This window comes from Schistocerca nitens, chromosome 1 (genome assembly GCF_023898315.1).
Source record: "Schistocerca nitens isolate TAMUIC-IGC-003100 chromosome 1, iqSchNite1.1, whole genome shotgun sequence".
Classification (NCBI taxonomy): domain Eukaryota; kingdom Metazoa; phylum Arthropoda; class Insecta; order Orthoptera; family Acrididae; genus Schistocerca; species Schistocerca nitens.
The window spans coordinates 506974417-506993011 of NC_064614.1; the positions used below are offsets into that span (position 1 = coordinate 506974417).

Sequence of the window (18595 nt, forward strand, 5' to 3'; positions counted from 1 at the left end):
ATACATGAGCCACAAAGTATAGATTATGCCCATGTTCTGTGCTTTAGTGAGCACCACATTAATTCTGGTATACAAAAACTTGTTACTTAGCAACATTATTTTGTAGAGAGTGTAAAGAAAGAAGGGGTGTTGTCACTTATGTTAAAAAATTGTCACATGTAGCGCAATTGACGTGCAGAATTATTGTTTAGAACAATATTTGGAAGCATGTGCCATAAAATTGTCTTGAATAACTCCAATATATCAGTAGTTACATTGTATGGAGCACCTTCAGGGAACTTTAGTCGCTTTTTAAAGAAGTTAGATGCTCTCCTTATATACTTATTCAGACACAAAAGAGATGTGATAGTGCTTGGGGATTTCAATGTAAACTTTCTAACAAATTCGAGACAGATAAGACCTAGAAAATCTCATGTCCACATATAGTCTTGTTTCTGTAGTAGCTTCCCTACTAGAATAACTTCATGTTCAAGCACACTGATCAATAATATATTTATAGACCAGGCCGAAATAGGCAATACAACTACCAGGCAAGTCCTGAATGGCCTCTCTGATCATGATGGACAAACACTCACTACACATAGTGCAAGTTTCTACGAGAATGATAGTGGCCCCAATAGGTAAATAACTAGGACAATTAATGATGAAACTATCCAGACTTTAAATCACATCTCCATGCCACAACATGGAGACCTGTGTATAATTTAGGAAGTGCCAATTTTCACTAATGAAGTGGCACTGATATTTGAAAGTATGCCTTTACTAGTAACAGCTGAATAAATCTCCAAATCACTTTGATTATCATCCTGCGTTATTTCATCCATCACAACATTCTCACCAACATCTTCACTTTCAGAAATTCTTGCATTTTTAAAGCAGTTCACAATCACATTCGGCTGTACACATTTCCAGGAACTAGTAATCATGTCACAAGCCTGCTTCAGATTGAAGCTGTAGGGATTGCTCACCTTTCTTTCAATGTTTGTGATCATGTGTTGAACTAAACATGAATGGTATTTTGTCTAAGTTCTTAATTATCCCCATATCTAGTGGCTGAAGAATCGAAGTACAGTTCGGGGGGAAGTAGCATAGTTCAATGTTGTTCAACGCTGGCTTGTTGTTATGTGCACTACAATTATCTATCAGCAATGCACTTTTCTTATTCTTCATTGACATCTCTTTATCAAGTGAAAGCAGCCACTCACTTAAAAGAGTAGACGTCATCCATGCTTTTCAATTTGCCTTGTAATTGACTGGAATAAAAGAAATCACATTTACAATACGACCGTAGCAAAACATTGCAGCTGAAGCTATACTGTACTGAATTAACTTATAAATTAAAGGAAGGTAAAATAAAAAGTATGTACCCTCTTACCTGGTAAGCTTCTTACATTTTTGAAGCACCATGGGTTTGCTGATCGTTCAGTCACCAATGATGTCAATTTGTGTGTCCCTGATGTGTTGCTGCAGAGAACAGTTAGGTGTGTACTTTAGACTGCTTCCCTCCTTTACACTTTTCGCCTTTAAAGGCATCAGCTGATAAAACAATCCTGCCTTATCTGCATTGTACAAGTTTTCAGGACTGTATTTTTCTAACAGTTTACACATGGTGGTTTTTCTCCAGAATTCTGCATCACCTGAAGGTGCTGATTTTTCTTCTCCTGAAATCACTTTAAAAATGATCCCATGCCTGTCCTTAAATCTTTGCAACCACCCATTACTTGCCTTCAAAATTAGAATTTTCAAGCAACTCAGCGAAATCTAAGGCTTTTTGATAAATAAACGGACCATTAATTGGTACATTCTGCACATGCATCTCATCAAACCACTGCAGTGTAGCATTGTCCACATCGTCAGCAGCAGCCATCTTCATTCTTTTTCTTGAAGGGTTAATATGCCACCTACAAAACTTTCTTCAATTTCTTTTCATTTTTTAAGGAATGTAGCTAACATTGATTGTGCAAGTCCATTCTACCTCACCATGTCTACTTGTTTCATTCCATTATCAATGTCTTTGAAAACCTCCATTTTTGTCTTCAACCTTATTGTTTCTGAGTTCCAGCCATTGTTCAAATCTTAAGTGAAGGCAAAAGCGTTTACATTAACTAAAACAATACACAGATTACAAAAATCATGGAGATAAGCTGGGTATGAGCCTAACAAAACACTCCTGTCTGCTACTGAAGCTCAACAATGGACAAAATAAACACTCATTCAGACATAGGAGCTCTTTGACGTTTGCCGCTCAGCACCACTTGCCCATGGCTGTACGCTATTCTCTCTACCACCGGAATAAATACATTACTGTAGTATGTAGCAAAGCTTCTGGAAATAAAGTGCCGAAAGTCTAATAGCCAAAAAAGAATACCTACCACTATAGTGAGCTTCTTAGAAGTAGGAAACAGTAAATTCCTCGAAATTTTGTCTTCGTTATAACAGGTTGTTGCTAAATTTAATTCACTGTTGTAATGAGGGGTAATTAACATAGTACATATAGGAAATCAGCCAGGGCCATATTAAATTATCACTGTACCTGGTTTATCATTACATTGGTAACCGTTGTACAGAGGTTTGACTGTATTAAGTGTCTATAAGGTAATAATGTACTATTTAAAGGTAAGCTAAGGGAGTTCTTGCTTGAAAAAAGTTTCTATTCTGTACAAGGATTCTTTCAATTTGTATTCTTAATCTTGTTTATTGTTCTGATGGAAGCAATGTAATAATGAATTAAGTGTTTTAACTCATTCCACATCCATGTGTGGATCTATGGAATATGTATTGCAATAAATAAATAAATAAACAGCAGTGCTAAACATAAATTCGAAAGCATTACATTGATTTTTTTCAGTTTCAACATTTTGTTGATACCGGAATAGCAATGTTTTTAATGTTTCATGAAGCATTTATTACCAAATCTGTCACAGTTGCAGTAAACATGTTAGGCAAGTAGTTTGGAACCAACTTGTTCGTTATCGTCTACTGAGGCTGCACTGAAAACAAAGAACAAATGTCAAAATGGCAATACATGCTTTATACAGTGATATTTGATTCTGACTTGCTTAGCAAGCATGTGTTGATTGAGACAGTCATCTGGGATCACTTTATAAAGCCTGTATTGATTTTGATCTTTATTTTTAAGATCAGGTGCTTTCAGTGCCTCCTCAGGTCAGGCTTGAGAATGAACATGTTGGTTTGAAACAGATGTACTGCAACTGTGACAGATTTGTTAATAAATATTTTGTGGGGAAAAAAATTAAAAAATAAATAAAAACTGACTGATATGAAGAAAAATTAGCTCATTAAATAAAGGGAGAAGTGGCATTTATTATTTTTAAGGCATCCATGGCTCACCAATTCAAAAAAAGGTTAATAAATAGTATTATTTGCAATACACGACATTGTACAACATTTCATGAATGCATAAGGAAAAGAATGGCTGAAGAAGAGGTCGTATATACCCATAATCAGGAGAAAAATTGGAAGTTGAAATACTATCTCCTGGCTAAACCAAGAAAATACAAACAAAATTACAAACTTTATTTTAAATATATAAATGTTACAACTTTAATATAATCTGCACTATGAGATTCATATGGATCATTCTTAGTACATGTGTGCAGTACCTCATAATAAAATAACAAATATTCTTATTTTTTCTCTTGTCTCTATCCTGTACAAACCAGTCCACAAAAATGCTTCATAAATGCAAGATATTGGGATCCACTTTCTACAAGAAAGTGTATTTCATAAATTACATGTCACTAAATGCGTTTGTCTCACTGTAGTGACTACAAGTACACTGATGTCAACTCTCCTAAAATGACATCAAGCTGATAAGAAAAGTGTAAACCTGTGAAACAAATATATATTATTAATAAAAATTAAAGCATAAAATTAAAATTAACATATCTGATACAGAATAGAAGTGCTAAGATTCAAAATGTTGATGTGGGAACAACTGGAACGGGGCTGATAAGGAAATCACAAAGAGAGTAAGAATTACAATGAAATCTCTATCTTCCAGTTAATTTAAAATTATATTCAGCAGAAAAATGGAAAAAAAATAGACATATGTAAAGGGGTGGAGGGAAAAATGCTTGCTCCTAATTAAATATCACAAGAGAGACACCACCAAGCGAGGAAAGAATCAGATTTAATAATGGCTTAACAGCCTAAATTCAAATTGTGGGGAACTAACACTTAGCAGTGAAATGGGTAAAGGGAGAGCTAAATGGATAATTGAAAGAAAAGCAAAGAAACTTTATATTAAAAATGACTGGTTAATAATGTGCTGCAACACCCTCTATTTTAATTTGATGTGCCTATTAGCCGTAGACGTGCACTCTAACATAAAATTCTTGTCTTATGTTAAAAAATGTAACACGTCCATGCGACACTAACATTTGTATTTGTTTATTACTTGTACTTTTCTGTTGTCATTCACTGTACTGACATGAGGTTTAATAATGGTGCTTAGACACATTCACATTTAAAACGCAACAAGCCCGTTGGCTGTGGACATGTGCTTGTAGATGAGGCGCAATGCTAGCACCACTGTAGGTTTCCTGTAGATGTTGGCCATGTTGACCTCCAGTTTGATTTTGACTTGATAAGACGCACATGTGAATTGTGGCATTCATTCTGTAAACATTTATGAAGCACTTGTTGTCACTCAGGTATGTTTGTATTCAAATAATTCATTTGTTACATTTGAACTTTTTATTACAATTCCAGTTTTGTATTCACTGTTCACTGAATTATGTACTGCTTTTTGTGTCTTCAGTAGGCCAGGCTTGAAAGTGAATCAGTAAGTCACCTGATATAAATACTGCAACTATTGACAGGATCGTTAATGAACACTTTAATGAAAATAATGAATCCCACTATGGGGATTATATAATTCTTGACAGTTTTAGGATATTAGAGTCTTTCGAAAATAAGTTAAAATTCAACTGTTCATTGTTGTCAATGTCATTAGCAACACAATGAAGATGGGGCAGCAGATATACTTCGTGGTTCTGACGAAGGAACCATCTTAACAAACTGCTGGAATGGCTTACCAAACCCCCTGTAAAATTTTTTGAGGGCTGTATTGAAATTTACACAAATAAAATTTATTTTCTGCTTTCTTTAACTCACTATATGATTCAATGGTCACATTTTCATCATCATCATCATCATCATCATCATCATCATCATCATCATCATGACATGTGTAATAAGTGTCTCATCAATGGCTGCCAGAAAAAAGTCACACGATTGCGATATATGCTTTATATAATGTAGAACAGAATGAAATGTACCAGATGATGACCACTGAAATGTGCAAAGAACTTGTCTACATGAGGCCTACATCAAGATGGCTAGAAAGGGATTTAAAACCTTCTTCCCAAACATAAGTCCTACGTCTTAACCACTATGGTACGTGTCCGCAAATAAGAAGATATTTTCTTAAATGTTCCATGCTGCTAAAATATAAAAGGATTTACATAAATGAGCTGACAAATAAATCACAGATTGTGTAAATGACACATATACTGCAATCACAAAATATTCATTCTGAAAAGCAGATATTACATCATTATAAAAGAATACACATGTAAACTATATAGTGATTTTATTCTCTTTCACCTGAGTGTGGGCACTTTTATTTTTATTTATTTATTTGTTTGTGTATAACATTTGATAAAGAAATGGTTGTAGGTTTATGACAACACAGAAAAAAATTCTACCTTTTTCCAAAATTGTATATGAAAAAGGAAGACAAGCAGTGCACCAGAAATATTTCCTATGAATCTGTTTTTGAAAGTTTCCTATCCAGTTTTTATAAAATATTACAAGAGCATGTCATCTCACTACATTCAATAACTGTGATTCTGTACTTACTGAAATAATTCTACCAACGTTAACCATTTTACTACGCAGTACCTGAAGTGGTACTGCAGTACTCAAAAAAATGTTTTATAGAAAAAAGGAGAAAAATACCTCGTTCTCCAAACGTTATTTAATGACCGGCTTAGTGATAGTTACAACTGGGTAATATTCCTCTGTCTTCCTAGATAATAACAACTTGCTTTATTTTTTTCGTTTCTTCTAAGAACTCATATCATTATCATACTACTATTCAACGAATACAGCTAACATTAAATCAAAAAGCTTACAATTTTTAAAAAATTCCACTCCTATGGAAGTCAGACTGTGTGCTAGAAATTAAATGCGCAGCATACATTAGACAACTTACTAAAGTTCCAGGTGTTTGTTTATTATTTTGGATTCGAGGTGTGCGTGCAGCTTGTCTGCTTTGCGAGCATGCTTCTTGATGCTGTCTTCCAAGTCTTCCAGTGTTGCAGGTTTCTCTCCTGCTGGTTTAGTTGCTCTATGTCCTGCGCCAAGTGCAGCTTCAGCTTGGAGGTGCCGGAGTTTCAGCAAACGATTCTCATAGTGCATCAACTCCACCTATAACACAAGTTTTGTTAGGCTTAAACCACCTTCAATACAAATATGAACAAGTCAGAAGGAACTATACGATCAACAATTTGAGTCTGCACAATGTACTAATTTAATTAAGAATTGTAGCTACATTCTGCTCACAGTATAAGCTATTGCCAACAGAGATTATTTTTATATCTAGTTTACATCAACATTTGAGCATTTGAGTTCTCCAAGTAGAAATTTTGCTTTTCAGTTTCCTCTTCTGCTGCCAAAACTTTTTCATTCTTTCCAACCTGGCTGCCCTTTCTTCATCAGCCATGGTATATTGTATTTATCTGAATATTTTTGCTTTAAGTCACATGTCTCTGTTCTTCTTCTTTCTCGCGTTTTCAATTCATTGCATTGTTATATTTAACTCTTCTAAATCATCCTAGATTTAATCAGCTATTATTGGTTTTATTTTTCCAAAAGCAGTTGAATATTTGTTTCACTAGCTCGATTTCTGGTAACCTTGATATATGGCGAAAGAAGGTGATCATCTTTTTGCACATTGTATCTATTACTGATTCGCTTTTTCCAAAACACCACTTCGTTTGGCACCAACCTCTACTGACCCTCTATTTGGTGTTTTTTTGTTGATGACTGTTCTGATGATTTTTCTGTTGGACTTCTACAAGTTATCTGTTGTTGATTTGATATTCAACCTGAATAATGTTCTGCTCGTCAATGTTGCTTCAGCCTAACAATGGAGTATTAGTGTTTGAATTTGGTGTTCACTGAGAGATAATTCATCTCGTAGCTGGCCAGCTGTTCCATTGTGCTTGTTTCAAATTAGTTTAATTTGACTACCAGGATATGTTTTCACCATGATATTTAAACTTACTTACAATTTTAATTCGTTGTTACTCTTCAGCTGAACAGCTGGTTTTTCAAATTTAAGGGTTGGTATTTTTTGAATTTATTTAATTTAGTAAAATATAATTTGCTTGACTGTTAGTGAAATTATAAACACAGGCATATAACTGAAATATAATACATAATTTAGCTAATCTGAAGGAAAGAGCAGGCTTTTCACACTATGAAGAACCTTTAAAATTAATACAAAGTGTAGGTGGAATAGTCTACCCAAAGATTACATGAATTCAGAACTTCAAATACAGATAACGAAACTGCTCTATTATCAAGTTGCAAAGATGTAAGTGCTTTTCTGGCATATGGCCAAAGGCTGCTCTGTCTGCGACGCAGGTGACGAGGTACGCAGAAAATATAGTATGCTTTGTCAAGTATGTTATTTCCAGCATATGTAACAAACACTAAAAAAGAAAAGTAAATTACTCTTGCATATTAAGCAAGGATATGTTGGAACTGCCTCCCTTCATTGTTCAACCATTTCTGACACCTGCTTAGGAAACTGCTCGTTACACTCTGCATTTCCTCTGAGAGATGGCATCAATTTCTTTTTAAGTTCATCTAAAGTGTGAGGATTTGATTTGTACATCTTCCTTTTTAATGCACCCAAGAGAGAAAAATTGCAGGGGATTAAATCGGGTGAACGAGAAGGTCGCATGATATTACAGATAACTCATATCTTGAAACATGTCATGGATTTCCTGTAATGAGAAGTTAGCTTCATGAGGCATCACAGAGTCCTGCTGGAAGGTTGTGAAAGCACGTTCTCTCTTAGTGAATTGGCCAAAAAAAGGCTGCAAAATGTTTTCCACATATCTCTCACTGTTAATTGTTTCCTGGAGAAAAATGGGGCCTCTTATTCTTTAACTGCTAATAGCACACACACTCACTTTTTATCATGCAGAGGTGTCTCATGTATTATGTTAGGCTTTTCAGAATTCCAATAACGGTTATTTTATGAAGTAATGTATCCACTTAGGCAGAATCATGAATCATCCAAAAAGAAAGTTAGATGAGGGTTATGTTCTCTGTCATGCACCCTATCCAAAACCCATTCACAAAACTGCAGCCTCTTTGCATGGTCCCACTAGGACGTTAATTTAGGGATTGATCACCCTGTACCAATGCACAAAGACAGAAAATCGAAGGTGAAGTATAATACGTATATGAGCACAGAGCACTATTTGCCAAATTGACGAGGCACTAAGCAGCAGACAGGCACATAATGCATAATGGTCAGAAAATTCAGACAAATTGAGTGCGCTCTCTCTCTCTCTCTCTCTCTCTCTCTCTCTCTCTCTCTCTCTCACACACACACACACACACACACACACACACACACACACACACACACACAGAGAGAGAGAGAGAGAGAGAGAGAGAGAGAGAGAGAGAGAGAGACTACTGTCCTCTAATGGTGATGCCAGACTGGGGTGAGCAGTGTTAGTGGCTGCAGAGAGTGGAAGGGCACAGAGTTGGAAGCGGGAAGACAAAGTTGGGATGGTATTACAAAAGATCATGTTGGGATGGAAAAGGAAATGTGTTCAGGAGCAGGTTAGATGACACTACAGAAAGATCCAGACATGAAGTAAAAGATAGAAAACAGGGGGAAAGTTGAGGATCCAGAGAAGGAGAAACAAACTAATAGCTACTGAAGGTTCCAAGAAGTGAGCTTGGCAGGGGTGAGTTGGCTTGGGGTGGGGAGATGGGAGGAAGGAGGTGAGAAGAGTTGGAAGATAGGGACTACTGGAGATTTAGGTCAGGGGGTTGCACGAACAAAGGTTACACTGCCAGGAAAGCCCATAAGTCAGTCATTGCTTAGAATGTGGATAAAAATCATTAGCTATGGAGGCTGATGGCTTCCGATATAAAGAGTTGTGCTCATTCTGGCCACAGCCTTGTCAAATGGGGCCACAGCAGCACATAGAGGTTCACAGCACTCTCTTGCTGTGGAAAACTGGCCCTAAATGCAGAAGAACTAGCAATGATCAAATAATGATAATGTAGAAGTTAACAGAAACTACTACATTAACACACAGTGCATATCCACAAGAAACATGGCCTCTAATTGAAAAGTGTCATGATGCTCTCTCTACTGGCAAAAGATAAGTTTTCAGATTAGTCCCTCATCTGGATCTCTAGAAGGAGGCTACAAGGGGAGGGAAAGATTGAGAAACCAAAAAGTAGTAACATTCTATGATCTGGAACATGGAATGTCAAGTCTAATGTAATAGGAAAGTTAGAAAATCTGAAAAGGGAAACACAAAGGTAGAATCTAGATGCAGTATGACTCAATGAAGTGATTTTGGAAAGAAACTAAGGATTTCTGGTCAAATGAATTGATCATAATGTCAATACCAAAAATGAATTGATCATAATGTCAATACCAACAGAAAATGCTATAATGGTGGAAAGATTACTGTCAGCAGTGACAGAGTTATTCTCATCAGAATTGACAGCAAACCAAAACTAACAATAGTTAAGGTACAAAAGTCGACATCACAAGAAGATCATGAGATAAATATAGTATATGGGGTATAACGTAAAGAGAGACGAAAATCTAATAATGGTGGGCAATTCAAATAAATATCATAGAGGAAGGAATAGAAGGTAGAGTTCCATGAAAATAGAGGCTCAGAAATAGGAATGACATAAAAAAGAGACCCCCCTTGACTCTGCGAAAAATTTCATCTAGTAATAACAAATATACAGTTCAAAATACACAAGTGGAGGTAGACTGTGATGACACAGCCTAGAATGTCATGCAATATTTTTAATGCCCCCCCCCCCCCCCCCCAAGGGACCAAACTGCTGAGGTGATCGGTCTCTTGATGTTTTCTGCATATTACATGTATACATGCAAATAACTATAGGGATCTAACCTAGTGTGCCATCTAGTGCCTTAAGGTGCTAAATCTGTATGGAAACTACCCTGTAAGAGTGTAGCACCAGCCACAGTCTAGCATAAATACTTAACAGAATCGCCCTTTAAGTTAGTGCCACCTGTCGAGGCCTAGCGTAATTATTTAACAGAATACACAGCTCCTGCTTATCAAATAAATAAGATGTTTGATGCAAAGGAGGATTCATAAAGTACGTTTGTGTGTGTAAAAAAAGGCATGTTAAAAGAACACAAAAAATCTTTATAATGAAATATAATTTATATTATAATTAGCTGTCCTTATTTATAATACATAACATGTTAATATGGCTTGAAAGAATAAGTATTGTAAAATCACTGAATGTGGGAACCACTGTCCTGTCTAAGTTTGTATGGAAAATTTTAAGGCTGTATAGAAACAGACTTTCCACTAGAAGCAAGAATCTTCCACAACCATCATCATTTAACAAGTAAATGGATTCCGAATGATAACTCTGGGCAATAGTGCACAAAGTTGTGCAATAGTATCAAAATGTTGATACTGATGTACATTTTGCAATGGTTCAGATAAAATATCAAATTAAGTGTGATGTTATCTCATTAAAAAGCAAATTATGAATTTAACAATAATTGTGCCCATTTCAATAGCTCCCTGCACTGTATCTCATTACACTGCAGCCTATGTGTGAGTGCCAGATTAAGCCAGTGCAGAGTCCATGGCAAATTTTCAGATGAGGCTGTTGGTTTGCTTTAGACCATAAAGTTCAAGAAATAAAATAAAACAGCACTATGCATAAAAACTTTTCTCAATTTAATTTGGACAAATTTAGAGATAAAAATGGTCAAATCAATGTGTCACATCAAATCACATTCCATGTTCATTAAATTGAGGTCATTTAGATATTCTTGTCCCATGGTGCTCCTTAATTAATTTTTATGCATTTTAAAGTTGGAAAAGACAGCCACATCTGTTCTGGGCAGCTCAGCAAACTGCACCAGTACGTCACCTAGGCTTTCTTCAAAATCATCTGGGTAAACACTGATGATAACTGGAGTTCTTTTCAAGATGCCTTCTGCTGTTAAAGACTTAAATTGCTAGAGTATTCCAAACACACTACTCACATGATGGTACACTTTCATGTGCTTAGCTAATGCATACAGCACATTACCTGTTACAACAATAAAGACCTGAAATTCTAAATGTTGTCCAGATGTTTGATCTTCCCCAATTTCACTGAGTATAGTAGAGCACTATTTTGGTACTCTGTATTTCACTGCATCATCTTCAAGTCTGCTGCTGCTTACATTCTTCACAACTGGTCAGCACATTCTATATTTCTGACTGGTGTTCAATACTGTATGACACCAATGACTGATACCAAGAGACATCTGTGTGGAATGCCTTCACAAATATGTGACTGATTTCAAGACTTTGTGCAAACATAAGCCAATATGTTATACAGACAGAGCATAAATAACATCATGTGTTCTGAAAGGAATCGTTAACAGAACCACTTGCATTTCCAAGATGTCATGTTGTTTGCTGCTGATGTTACTTTCAGCAGGAAATTGATGATCAAAAGGACATGCAGAACGATTTAGTACTTCCATTGGCCTTAAGAATGGGAGCTACCTTTAAATGGGGATATATTTCTGATAATGCTCAAAACAAAGAAAAAGAATCTGATAGTATCCAGTTACAAGATCAGTGGTAAATTTCTGGTGCACATCACATGGATAATACTACAAAGTGAAATGACATGGGACAAATATGTAAAATTAAAGGAGGGACGGTGAATGAAATCCTAAGATTTGTTGGAAGGTTTCTGGGAAAGTGTGGTTGTTATGTAAAACAAAGATGTTATGAAATTACTCACACTACTAGTTGAGAGACTTGATGCCAGGAGTGTTCACTCCACATAAAACAGTAGCACAGATGCTCAGGGAACTTTAAGTACAAACCATTGGAAGAAGGTCACTGATGTTCTCATGAAATTCTGTACGGTACATTAAGGACAATGAAGAAAATTCTGTTACCTCCAACATACTCTTGCTCTGGCTATTTGTAATTTAACCTTCAGTTCGCTATTAAGAAGAAGAAGAAGAAGAAGGAAAGCAGATAAAAAGTCCTTTTATACACAATGTTTGGAAATTCTCATTACGTACTTCTAGAACTTGAACAGGGGGCTGAGTAGATAATATTTTGAATTGGGACTCATGTATCAAAATGCACTGTCTCCGTGCTACAACCATTTGAAAACATGTTGCAAATGCGACCACTTTTACAAGTAACTTAACTGATTGGATGTGACCCAATAAATCACTTGTTTTACAGTTCCACTCCTTAATAGCAAAGAAATTGCTTGTGTACTTGTTGATGGGTTCTCTTCAACAAGATGCATTATAGCCTCCTCCAATTTGGGTATGCGGTATCTCCTTAGAGTACCACCATCATACCTGCTGACAATGGAGATACACTTTCTCAAAGTCATTCCATTAACTGTGGCAAAAAGGGGAAGTGATGCAGTCAGACATTGTGCAGAATGATACTGATACCAGCAACGAGCAGCTCTTCCATTACCAAGAGCTTCACCATTCAGAAGGATCATGTCAGTATATTCTGCAAATGTGTACTCAACCATGCTGCTCTAACACTCACAGACACATGAACGAGGCTCAAACATAGTAAAAGAGGTAGGACAGATGATAAATTACATCAGCCGATCTATCATAACAACCCCATTCCCCTCCCAACCACCATAACTAACCCTGTAACCCCGTTGCACACTACCTAGTAAACATGTTTTCAAACAACTGTAGCACAGAAACAGTAAGTTTTCAGATGTGGGTTCCTGTTCAAAATATTATGTACTCATTCCCCTCTACAAGCCCGATAAGTCTGTAATGGGAATTTCAGAACACCCTGCATGCATAAGTACTTATAACGCTTCTCCACATATTCACCACTCAAATTCAAACATTTGTTGTACCATCACACCAGGTTCTCCATCACTGAAAGATGCTGTCTTGTGCTTCAGCCAGTTGTCAACAGCATTCTCGATCCTGTTGTCAGTCATGAAGTATTGTGTAATCTGCTTGGCCTTCATCTTTGGGAGGAGATGAAAGTTGCTTGGTGCCAATTCTGAACTATAGGGAGGATGTTTAAAAGTCTTCCAGCCAGAGTTTTTCCTTCCTTCATTTGTTTGGCAGTAAGTGGTTGCACGTTGTTGTGAAGAAGAATGATTACTTCTGTAATCATCTAATGCCTTTTGCTTACTATTGACCTTCAGTGTTTTGGACGAGTCTCACAATAAATCCATGATGCCACGGTATTCTCATGTATTGCCCTTATGATATCTGCCATCAAAATTCCTTTGCAATACCAGAAAACAGTAACTATCACTATGTGATTTAACAGTATCTGCTTGAATTTTTTCAGCTTATTCGGAGAATGAGTGTGCGTCAACTGCTTGGACTGTTCCTTGGTTTCACAGTTCACGTACTGCACCCATGTGTCGTCCCCAGTCACAAGTCCATTCAGGAATTCCTTCCCCTCTTCATAGTAGCACACTGAAGGTTCATCCAGGCTGAATTCAGCAATATGGAATAGGTTCCCTGAAATGTAAGTAGCTCGAAGACTTCTTGAGAACAGAATACAGTATGTTGCTCTCGGCAGAGAGTGTTTATCATAGATAAGGGTATCATCAGGAGCAGTAGCACTGGAAGTGTGATAAGACTGCTGTTATTTTCTATATACATAAATGATCTGGTGGACAGAACTAGCAGCAGTCTGTGGCTGTTTGCTGATGACACTGTATTGTATGGGAAGTTGGTGGTGTTGAGTGACTGTTGGAGGATACAAAAGGACTCTGACAAAATTTCTGGTTGAAGTGATGGATGGCAGCTAGGTCTAAACGTAAAAAATAGAAAAGCTTCAGTTGCGTGCTGCTTTAAATATCTAAGCAATACACTGCAAAGCAATATGAAATGGAATGAGCATGTAAGCACTGTTGCAGGGAAGGCAAGTGGGTGACTTCGGTTTATTCGGAGAATTTTAAGAAAAAGTGGTTCATCTGTGAAGAAGGCTGCATAAAGGACACCAGTGCGACTCAATGTTGAGTACTGTTTGAGTATTTGGAACCTATACCAGTTCAGATTGAAGCAATTGAGATGCAGGCAACTAGATTTGTCACCAGTAAGTTTGAACAACACACAAGTATTATCGGATACTTCAGGAACTCAAATGGGGAATACCAGAGGGAAGGCAATGTTCTTTTCAAGGAGCACTGATGAGAAAATTTAAAGAACTGGCATTTGAGGTTGACTGCAGAAAGAATTTACTGCTGGCAATGTACATTTCGCGTAAGGACCCTGAAGGCAAGACCAGAGAGATTACAGCTTGTACGGAGGCATTGTGAGGTGACTACACTTACAGTAATCAGCGTCAAGTATTGTACAATCACTATCTCTGAAAATGACTGTTGAAAGTACTAAACAAGTTATGGACATTTAAATCTATATCTACATCTACATCTTACTCTACAAACCACCATGAGGTGAATGGCAGAGTGTATGTCCCATTATGCCAGTTATTAGGGTTTCTTCCAGTTCCATTCACATATGGGGCACGGGAAGAATGATTGTTTGAATGCCTCTGTGCTTGCTTGCAGTAAGAATTTACTGCTGGCAATGTACATTTCGCGTAAGGACCCTGAAGGCAAGATCAGAGAGATTACAGCTTGTACGGAGGCATAGGAGAGTCATTTTTCCATTGCTCTGTTTGCAGGGTGGAACAGGAAAGGAATGACTAGTAGTGGTACAGGGTACCACTCTATACAGTGGCTTGCAGAGTATTTATGAGGATGTAGATGCAGATTTTTCAATTTTGTGAACATCAGTTAGACATTTTCGTACCCATTGTGCATAAAACTTATGGTAACCTAACCTCTCTGTGGCAATGTTAGAGAGAGTTGCCCTGGACATGCGAGGCATATCTTCAGAAAGTTCAGAAATTGGAAAAGAATGTCTCAAATACACAATTCTGTCTACATGTTGCACAAATTTATCAGTCACATATAAATGTCAGCCTTTAACACTTTTGTCATGCACATCCCATGCGACCAACCTTGAATTATCTGCACCACTCTGTCACAATATCACCACCTGTAACCCCATCCCCTCCACACGATACAATTGATGATGGATCTTGGTGACAGACTCCCACTGCTTGCAGGAAGCATATGACAATGTACGTAGCAACTAGTGGGAGATGCAACAACACCGTCCATTTCAATTACTTGCTGTTTACACACTGACAAATGGGACAGAGGGGTCACTGACACAACGTCAAGTTTAAAGTCTCCTTTTCGAACCACACAAGAGTCATGCGGGTACAAGCATTTCTTTATTTTTAACAGCCAGTTGGAAGTTAGTTAATGAATAGTCCGTGAATGTTGCCATAGAAGGATGGAAAGGAAAATCAACAACTGTGCTTCTGAGCTGCCTTTCATTCATATGTTATATTACATCTGCTGCTGCCTGTTAAACAGAAGCCATATCACCTTTATATAACCAGAATGATGTATAGGTGGGATCATTACTATATGTAGTAATCAAAGAGCAACATCTAGGGAGAAAAATAAAACATTGCACTCCTATTCAGAAGGATTCTTCTAGCCCAGGGATACTCAAACTTTTCCTCTGACGAAACACTTTGAGAAACCTGGTGCTTTGATGGAACATGTTGTTTATTTTGAAGGTTAGTAAAATTTGTTTTATTCGATGATTACTTCAATTTTAAATCATACCTAATAACACAAAACTCATAACAAAATTTTAAAAAATAATTTATAAAATTAAAATGTCAAAAAATGCCATTTTATTAAGTTTTTTGTGAAGCACCTGTCCACTTCCCGTGGAACACCACTGTTCCACAGAACACAGTTTGAGAAACCCTGCTCTACCCTATTCCTACAAGACTACCACAAAAGGAATATTAACCAGCATTGTGTGGTGACTACACTTACAGTAATCAGCGTCAAGTATTGTACAATCACTATCTCTGAAAATGACTGTTAAAAGTACTAAACAAGTTATGGACATTTAAATCTATATCTACATCTACATCTTACTCTACAAACCACCATGAGGTGAATGGCAGAGTGTATGTCCCATTATGCCAGTTATTAGGGTTTCTTCCAGTTCAATTCACATATGGGGCACGGGAAGAATGATTGATTGAATGCCTCTGTGCTTGCAATAATTATTCTAATATTATCCTCAAGATCCCCGTGTGAGAGATACATAGGGTGTTTTAGTATATTCCTAGGGTAATTATTTAAAGCTGGTTCTTGAAACTTTGCTAATAGACTTTCTCAGGATAGTTTATGCCTATCTTCAACAGTCTTCTAGTTCAGTTCCTTCAGTATCTCTGTGACTCTCTCCCACAGATTAAACAAACCTGTGACCATTGATGCTGCCCTCCTCTGTATACGTTCAATATCTCCTGTTAGTCCTATTGGGTATGGGTCCCACACTCTTGAGCAATGTTCTAGAACTGGTCGCATGTGTGACTTGTAAGCAATCTTCTTTGTAGAGCGATTGCACTTCCTCGGTATTCTACCAATAAACTGAAGTCTAATTAAATATTTTTATTTGCTTCCATTCTTCTAGGCAGTAAACAATGTGATATCCTAGTTACTTGTTTCTCTTTCCATGCTTGCACGAGAGGATGGACAAAGTGGGTGGGGGTCAATGGAAACAACTGCATGCACGAGATACTTAAAAGGTTCTTTTTTATGGACAATACTGTTGATGGTCTTACCCGAAGAGACTCCAACTCATCAGTACTAAAATTACCATTCAATGCCATCTGCCACAATCCTTGTACTTTTGGCTCCACAAATTCTTTGCTATTAGGGCCTTTTGCAGCTATTCGGTGCAAGCGATCGTATCCATCTCTGATGTCACGATGGCGTTCACTACAATTAATTTTAAAATTCAATCAATTATTATATAATGGAACGTTAGAAAACCAAAGTGTTGTTTTAAATTATAAAAGTCTAACCACAAGAGATAATTTTATGCATCATGATACATAAACTCACAAACAACAGAAAAGACTAAATAAACCAATATCAGCAGAATAATATAAATATGCCATATTACACATAACACTGCTGCAGGCTCCATTCCTAATTTTACACAATACTGCAGAAAATTTTTTATAGACTGTGAAAATACAACTTTCCCAGGCTACTCTTAATAATATCCACTGAAGATAAATTAAATAGAGAATATCAGTTGCCATGCTGGTCAGATACAAGACTATAAGCACAGTTGCTTCTGCTCCTCAATGATAATTCAAAACAACCCCTGATAAAGTGCATGGAAATGCGTATTTAATGCACCCTGCTTTACACTTTTTTACACAGCACTCTTGCATAATGCTCTGTCAAAGAGTATGTTTTAGACAGGAAGAGAAAGGAGGCTGGTGCAGCTCACAAAAGTTGTCCAAGGAGTAGTCATGATTATTTTACTTATTATTCAGCATCAACAAAATAACTGTTATTGTACACCTAATCATTATGAACATATTATTGTTATTATTATTTCTAATAATTTCTTTGAATTTGTTGGAATTCTGAAGTGGTGATAAGATATTATATATTTTGACTTTAAATTATTAAATGGTGTCAAGCAGGCAGGCTGCAATAGTTTACTAAAAATCTTTACATAGGTTATTTTGTGACTGTTACTTGGCTACTACTGTCAGTGTCTTTGAAGTAATTAATATTTACTTTGCATATTGTTGTGGTAGTGAATGACTCACAAATGTAAAATTATGTTTTACTGGACATAAGGCCGCTTCTGTAAACACTACACTACCAACCTCTCCAATGTTGTTACTGTGTGCGAAGTTCATCATCACTGCATTCACAACATTGTAAGCACTCTGATGTGCGAATTTTTGCATGTGCCATCCTCCCACTTTGTAATACAGCACAATCAGAAGTAAAGATCTACTCTATCAAAGTAGAGCTACTTGTAAGATGACCCATAATTATGTGAAATTCCAGATAAGCTTTCTACATCAGCATATTGACCTCTAAGCTCCAGATAAGAATGAAAGGACAACAATAGAGTTGTGAATCACAACTGCCAGCCTGCCTCAAGCGGGCTGGCTGGTGCAGTATGTTAACTGACCACTGGTTTGATATCACCAAGCTCCAGTTGCCACAGGCTATCTTGTTTGAGCCACTGCCTGCAGCTATCAATGACCCACATAACAGCAGGCAGAGTTAACTTGCTGCACAGTGCCAAATCTAATCATTGTCCACAGACACGGTGATCCCTTGTGTTGCTGTTGCATTA

The 18595-nt window shown here is 36.9% G+C and overlaps 1 protein-coding gene across 2 annotated transcripts in view; it reads right to left on the bottom strand.

Moving 5' to 3' along the window:
- Positions 1–3516: 3516 nt before the first annotated feature.
- The window catches only part of LOC126253020 (alpha-2-macroglobulin receptor-associated protein), a 71052-nt gene continuing 55973 nt past the window's right edge, over positions 3517–18595 (bottom strand). The window contains exons 6-8 of one of the 2 annotated variants that reach the window (XM_049954084.1): positions 17046–17202; positions 6242–6456; positions 3517–3850 (exon numbers count right to left, since the gene is read on the bottom strand). In XM_049954084.1, coding sequence (XP_049810041.1) covers position 3850; positions 6242–6456; positions 17046–17202 — 373 coding nt within the window. In that variant the 3' untranslated portion in view covers positions 3517–3849. Of the gene's footprint in view, positions 3851–6240; positions 6457–17045; positions 17203–18595 lie in introns of those variants that run through there. The other variant, XM_049954092.1, reaches the window with a different exon arrangement.